The sequence below is a fragment of the Brachyhypopomus gauderio genome, chromosome 4, assembly GCF_052324685.1.
Source record: "Brachyhypopomus gauderio isolate BG-103 chromosome 4, BGAUD_0.2, whole genome shotgun sequence".
NCBI lineage: Eukaryota > Metazoa > Chordata > Actinopteri > Gymnotiformes > Hypopomidae > Brachyhypopomus > Brachyhypopomus gauderio.
This window is the reverse complement of record NC_135214.1, coordinates 28,424,542-28,432,221: the sequence shown is the minus strand read 5'-3', so window position 1 is coordinate 28,432,221 and position 7,680 is coordinate 28,424,542. Positions and strand designations below refer to the sequence as shown.

General features: G+C 42.8%; 1 protein-coding gene across 4 annotated transcripts in view; it reads left to right on the top strand.

Annotated features, from left to right (window-relative positions):
• The first annotated feature begins 334 nt into the window (after positions 1-334).
• The window catches only part of ark2cb (arkadia (RNF111) C-terminal like ring finger ubiquitin ligase 2Cb), a 13,248-nt gene continuing 5,902 nt past the window's right edge, over positions 335-7,680 (top strand). For 2 of the 4 annotated variants that reach the window (XR_013130526.1, XM_077003562.1), the window contains exons 1-5: positions 336-635; positions 5,057-5,366; positions 5,501-5,638; positions 7,085-7,214; positions 7,543-7,647. Coding sequence is in view for 3 of the 4 variants with exons in the window: in XM_077003562.1 (XP_076859677.1) it covers positions 575-635; positions 5,057-5,366; positions 5,501-5,638; positions 7,085-7,214; positions 7,543-7,647 (744 nt within the window). In the remaining variant the exon portion in view is untranslated. Of the gene's footprint in view, positions 636-5,056; positions 5,367-5,500; positions 5,639-7,084; positions 7,215-7,542; positions 7,648-7,680 lie in introns of all 4 variants that reach the window. The other 2 variants (XM_077003564.1, XM_077003563.1) reach the window with 2 other exon arrangements.

The window sequence follows — 7,680 nt, the reverse complement described above, 5'->3', positions numbered from 1 at the left end:
TAATCAAACCATGACATTTGAAGATATGCAGAATATGGCACAATATAAAGGAAATACGACTGGAAAGAGGCTACAAAAGGGTTTCTAAAATACTGGGCTTTCATCAGACCAAGCTAATGTGTAGTCAAAAAAAGATCTTTATGGTAAATTATGCTACACCACTATATTTAGAGACACTATATAATTTTATGAACAAAAAACAAAAAATCAACATTTGAACACAAAGGTTTTAGCCGACTATATATCTCCTACATACATACTGAGGTTAAAACTTCTCCATGAAAACTGTATGATCGTTTATATAGGGCAGGCGTCGCCTGTAGTGCGTAGGCGTACGTTGGCGGCCGCTGGCGCCCCTGGTGGTGACTTACAGCAGCGACACCTTCATGTCAGATCTTTGTGTTCATCACACAGCGGTTTGCTGCTCGCTCTTTGTCCTCAAGGCTACTGCATGGTCGGCCTGAATGTAACGTTAGCTTGTTTTTGGTTTAGTTTTTTTTTTTTTTGTATTGTAGTGAACAGTATTTTTGAGCCATCTATGTAAAGACTGTTAAAACGATAAGAAGAATTCAAAATGGTGTTAGTACATGTCGGATACCTGGTTCTTCCTGTTTTCGGCTCAGTAAGAAATAGAGGTATTTATCACGTCTATCCTACTTGTGTTACACGAGTAACGTGGTGTACAAAATCTCGCAAAAAATAGCCCTTGCTTGCTAACGTAGCTAGCGACAGGCATTTAAACCAGCTAGCTACTAAATCAAACATCGGCCTTTGTAATAAGTAGCAGATGCTAGCAACAATCAAACTGGTTCTGTTTCGCCTTCTTCTTTAGCAAGCAGTGCTAAGGGGCTACAGGGGTTCAAATGATCGCCGCATGACTTCTGTCTGAGGGCAAGCTACACTGTTAGCTAGCCAGCTAGCGGCCGTGCTGAGAGGAATAGTCGGTCAACTAACCCTAGATAGCCGCGTTAACTGGTGGTGTTCGAGTACTAACCTAGCTAGCTAACTGGTTTACGCGGGGAGTATTATTTTTTATTATTTTTTTGATTTTTCTTTGTTTGGTCATTTTTTAATTAAACGTTTAGTTAACGTGGTGGTGTGGTGATTATCCAAATGATCCCAGGTGTGAGTCCGTGCGCGGCTAGCTGCAGTTGTTAATCCACAGTAAAGGCCCCGAACGGTAGCACAACGTTTTGGCTAATCTGAGGTATTTCTGCATTAGCGGGTTGTGTCCGGTTTAGCGCGGCTAGCCAGCCGTCTGTCCCACACACTCGTCTGTACAAGCAGACCAAATGTATTGGGTGGTCGTTAAACGAGCATGGGACAATAAATCATGAAGTTATAATGTGTGTGTATAATTGTCCTCTGGGCTTTATGGCATTCTCTGGAAGGTGAGCTAGCTCGTTAACCGGGGATCACCACCTAACCAGCTAGCAGCATTATTTGCCTCAAATACCGCAGACCTCGAGTAGAATTGACCGGTTTCCTCGAAATGCAGCACTTGGCGATTGTCTGCTAATTACTCGCATACACGGATTTGCTGACACATAACCACGGTTCTCTGGTAGCTAGCTACTTATCTCTAGCTTGCAGGGGAGATTTCCGCCAACCAGGCTGGCTGACTAGCTAGCTAGCTAACTGTGCTTAGCTTGCTCACATTGTCTACTAGCTGCCCGGCTGACTAGCTAGCTGAGTGAATGTAGCTAGCCGGTTAACTAAGCTAGCGTGGCACTGATTTTTTTCCATGGAGTGGCATCAAAGATTTTCATTGTGCTTTTATTTCTGTTCTTATTTCCTGTCTCATAGTATCGAGGCTGGCTCTACATTCTGCATTATCAGATCTTTGTCGTCCCCCTCCATTGTGTAGCTAATGATCATCTGCTGCTGTGTGGTGTGGCCTCTGCCTGTTCTCTGCATTTAGCTGTTTTGTGATCCCCCTTCTTCATTTCCTCTTTCCATCAGAAGACGACATTGGTATTTAAACACCAAAGACTGTACTCCCTTATGTTAAAGACTAAAATAGCTAACACATTTAGATAAGATGTCTCTTTCTATGTTAAGTTGACGTAGTTAACCCATATAAGTAGCATTAGAAAAGTGACTCATGTACCTCCCATCCAGCCTTGGTAGTCAACATGTGTAAATTCCTGTAAAGTGGATGCATTTTGCTGTTAACATTTCGTGATCCAAAAAGACATGGCTTGTTTTGCACGTATGAAGGTGCCTTAATCCCTTCTGCCATGTGTGGGCTTTATTTATCCTTCATTTGATTTTCCCTCTTTAAGTAATGTTAAAGAGGTACAGTTTTTAAAAGATGTCAGTAATCAGTAGGACTGACCAGAAAGCCCATCCTAGTTTGTTACACTGCACCTGTATTCATCACTTAGATAAGGGCCATGTGACTTTGAATACAGCCCTATTAAGGCTGATCAAAAAATACTAGCCAGAAATCACTCTAATTAATTAAGCACTTCACCCAATCTCTGCACAAACCATTTCCAAAATGCTATCCAGTTCACAGGGGTGTTTATTTCCTGCACTGCTACAAATATCCTCAATTGGAGTGGAATTGTTTAGCCTATTGTTTGGTTGTGGTTTCTCTACCTTTTGTTCTGGTAATAGACTTCAATGCATGAATCACATTATTCATATTATTTTATTCTACATTGATTAGACTCCAATGTAATCTTTCTGTAGTAAAGATGTACCCTGCTGTACTGTAATGTGCTGTAGCCAACACATCTGCTCATTGGATGCTGCTTTTGTTCTGTTAACCCTGTACGGAGCATGGTGGGCCTTGCCTTTGGTCAATGTTGTTTTATTTGTTGCATGGAATTATTATTATGACACAGATCCACCTATACTAATATTTTTCAATAAAGAATATAGTATTTTTCCTAACCTCCAGTGTGCTTCTTGCTGACTTCCATTTATTGTCTCCCCCCACCTCCTCCCTCCTGCTGTGACAAAGATAGATTGAGTTCTTTGCTTTTTCATCATGAGGCCTCAATGAGTTTATATGTGGTCATTTATGTTGATTATTTAGGCACTTGAAGGTGCAGTGTGATAATCCCAGTCATCCCCTAGATTATTAAGAATGTAGCCTGTTGTGCTTGTATGTTCAAGTGTTTTAAAGCCATTCGGCAGAACTTCCATCGGTCAGTACTCCCTTCGGTGTGTACTGTAATGACTGAAGTTTTGGAAATTTGTAAAGTCAATATTAAGTGTTTATTAAAGTGATTGCTATGCAAATTCGTAGAACTGCACCTTTAAGTCTTGTTTCAGTAAATGATCCTGATGCCCTGTAGATGTCTCTCTTCTGTGGTGTGTGGAGGTATCCAAACATTCCATCTCTGTGATTGATCCTTTTTTTTCCCCACTAACACTTGGAAGACATTCTGGCAGTGGGTGGAATTCATTGCACGTATACAAAGCACATTCATAGTTGATCTTTTACTGGCGATGCCTCTGCTTTTTCCCCAGCCAAAATTATTGTAGCTTGGCCTTCGTGCAAGTGAATGTTGTTTAACTTAAAGTAAGTGAATGGGATGGCTACTCTCCTTTTAAGCCCTTTTGGTTTTAGGCCATTTTAATGAAAATATTTTAGATGTAGCCCAATGTCTTTATGTAGAATTTTAGCTCGTCACTAGTTGAGTTTTTGATGTAAAACTTGTCATTAATGTCATTATTGCCCTAGACCCAGGATTTGACTTAACATATTGAAAAAGAATTTACGTACTAAAGATTTCACTTTTGGCATTTGACTTATTTTATGATCAGCATTCAATTTAAAGTGAGTAGTTTGATGACAGGGGGGTTACACTATTAGCCATGCTTATTCACTAACAACTAATATATGTTTTAGCGTTAGTCTGTTGTACTACTATTAAACTATGTTCGAATCATCTTTGAATTAGCTGAGGTTCACAATCCAGTCACAATCCGTACCCCCAGTGGCTCCGGTGTTTATTTTTCAGCACAGCTGAAACAGGTATTGGGTATCGTACAGCCCTAGATACCCAGACCCAGGTGTGTTGGAAGCTGGAACAAAACAAAGGTTTGGCATGACGTGAAGGTCCCAAGGAGTGTGTAGAGAGTTTTAATGCCATTTTCAGAAGATTTCATTTGTTTCAGAACGTCTCAGTTTTTGTAAACAAAATATTTGGAGGTGAAATTTCTTACAAATTCACAATGAGCTCGCTAAGAATGGAGCCAGAGACTGACAATTGCTTTGCTTTTTGAGGATCACACACATGTATTTGTGTAGATTAACTTCATGAGGTTCACTGGTGAGATTTAGCTGTAGACTTTTGTCCTGATGTTACTAATTTAATGTTATTTTACCTCATAATTTACTTTACCACACCCACATAGATCAATGACAAGTTTAAATAATCACTTCACTGTAACAATCCTAAATTTATTTAATTTATAATTTTATGATTTCCATAATGCATGTTAATAGACTATCATTACAATGTGCCAATGTGAAATAAGGACTATTTATTTATTTATTTATTTCATTTTATGTTAAAGTTTTTTTTTCCTTCACCTTTTAACATTTACTGCATGCTTTGCCACCACAACTGTAGGAGCCACCTTGTGAAGACTTGATGAATCACTCCTCTGAGCCAAAGTCCATAGATTTAGCACAGCGCTTGAAGCAGCTTGTGTGGACTCCATCAGCTGGCCGAGGAGCTCACTCTGAGAGGCGCAGTTAGCTGCTTGGAATAGTCAGTGAATAATAGTAGGCTTGCACACATCTGTCGCTGGTCTGTCAGCTGCTGAGAGGTGAGAAGCGACCCTGAGAAGTGGAAGCCAACTGCACGCACTGCTGCCGATTAGCACCGGTAGTATTTCAAGGCAGTAAAATCTACATAGAGCACCCTGCTTCACCCTGCATTCTCCAGCACTTCCATTACTGATCATTGATTGTTTAGAGAGTTGAGTGGGACACCTGCGGAAATTCAGGGCGGTTGAAAACCGGGGGCTCGCACCTGAAGATCAGCCTGTGTGTTGGCCGGCTTCATTTGATGCGGTGTCGTTGTTCTTGCAGGATCTCAGTTTAGCAGGCATCAGCATAGCCATGCTACCTCTTGCCGGCATTTCCACGTAGGCCCCCAGGCCCAGATCCCCGTCGACTTCCCAATGCCCCACCCAGGACAATCTCAGACGGGGATGAACCCGCACCTCGCCCCCGCGCACCAGCCAGCCGCCCCGCTACACCCGCCCCTCGGCCACATGCCAGCGCCACAGTTCCAGGACATCCAAGGCCCCACCTTCCTACCTCAGGCTTTACACCAGCAATACCTCATCCAGCAGCAGATTCTGGAGGCACAGCACCGGAGGATTCTTCCACAGCCCAGGTACGTCCAGCTTCCACATGCACTGTTAAAACCTCACATTCATCAACCTGTGACAAGAAACAAAAGCACTGCGCATACAAGGATGCATTTTGATTGGCTGCCGTGCATGTCAATCTGATTTTTTTTTTCTGAAGCAGACATACCCAAGATAGAACGGCCCACCATGCCCAAACGCTTCGTGCACCTTATGAATATGCCCCCTCCATCCACGTTCCTCCACCACCTCCACCTGCACCTCAGCAGCCACGGTACCTTGCTGAAGGGACAGACTGGTAATTTCTTTTCCTGTTCAGTCATTACAGAAAAATTAGCCAGTTTGTCTTATAGCCAGTATATATATATATATATATATATATATATATATATATATATATATATATATATATATATATATATATATACTATATTGCCAAAAGTATTCACTCACATTCCTTGACTCCCATATTAGTGACATCCCGATCCATAGGGTTCAATATGACATTGGTCCACCCTTTGCAGCTAGAACAGCTTCAACTCTTCTGTGAATGCTGTCCACAAGGTTTAGGAGTGTGTTTATGGGGACTTTTGAGCATTCTTCCAGAAGCGCATTTGTGAGGTCACATACTGATGTTGGACGAGAAGACATGGCTCTCAATCTCTGGTCTAATTCATCCCAAAGGTGTTCTATTGGATTGAAGTCAGGCCATTCAAGTTCATCCACACCAGACTCTGCCATCCATGTCTGTATGGAGCTTGCTTTGTGCACTGATGCACAGTCATGTAGGAAGAGGAAGGGGCCAGCTCCAAACTGTTCCCACAAAGTTGGGGCATGGAATTGTCCAAAATTTCTTGGTATGCTGAAGCATTCAGAGTTCCTTTCACTGAAACTAATGGGCCAAGCCCAGCTCCTGAAAAACAACCCCACACCATAATCCCCCCTCCACCAAACTTTACACTTGACACAATGCAGTCAGACAAGTACCGTTCTCCTGGCAACCGCCAAACTCAGACTCGTCCATCAGACTGCCAGATGGACAGTACAATTCGTCACTTCAGAGAGAACGTGCCTCCACTGCTCTAGAGTCCAGTGCCGGGTACTTTACACCACTGCATCCAATGCTTTGCATGGTACTTGGTGATGTATGGCTTGGATGCAGCTACTCAACCGTCCATGAAGCTCTCTGCACACTGTTCTTGAGCTAATCTGAAGGCCACATAAAGTTTGGATGTCTGTAGCGATTGACTGTGCAGAGAGTTGGCGACCTCTTCGCACTATGCGCTTCAGCATCCGCTGACCCTGCTCTGTCAGTTTACGCGTCCTATCACTTTGTGGCTGAGTTGCAGTTGTTCCCAAACACTTCCATTTTATTTAGCTGACAGTTGATTGTGGAATATTTAGGAGCGAGAAAATTTCACTACTGGGTTTGTTGCACAGGTAACATTGTATCACAGTTCCGCAGAATTCACTGAGCTCCTGAGAGCGACCCATTCTTTCACAAATGCCTAGGTGCATAATTTTATACACCTGTGGTCATGGAAGTGATTGGAACACCTGATTCCGATAATTTGGATGGGTGAGCGAATACTTTTGGCAATAGGGTGTATATATATATATATATATATATATATATATATATGCAGATATCCAAATTGAGAAGAGGATTCTCATGTGGAGTGTGATACAGGGTCTCCCTGAGGTGTCGCTGAAGGAGTCCATGCCTGTGTTCTCATCTTCTCAGGGACCTAAGTGTGGATCCAGGTCTGTCTCATCCGCAGTACCACGTCCCCCAGCTCCCTCAGCACTATCCACACTACCTGGCCTCTCCCAGGTTGCACCACTTCCCCAGGAACGCATCGTCTGCACAAGTGGTACGTCCTCCGCTGTCTTTGGAGCCAGTTGGCTTTAGGTCAACGCAGCCTGCCTGTGGCTGGATGTTTTGCGAACCCAACCCATAGTAGACGAAGTCTAGCATTGGACCAATTGCAGAGCAACTTTTGAATTACCTCTCAAAATTAGATATATAATTAGGCTTGATCAGGGTGTGGGAAACTGGCTGTCTAACATTTGTGTACATCCATGTCTGGATAGCAGATTAGGATTTCAGTCTCATTTGGGCAATTATATCAAATCCCACTGAATTACATTGGTAATTGTCAGGATTGAGATTTGTGGTGGATTTGGTGCCTTCCTTTACAGGTTGTCCATGAGATCAGAAACTACCCTTATCCACAGTTGCATCTGCTGACCCTGCAAGGTCTCAATCCATCTCGCCATGCCACCGCTGTGCGGGAAAGTTATGAGGTACTGTCAAGTCCCATCCTGACTCATCTCTGA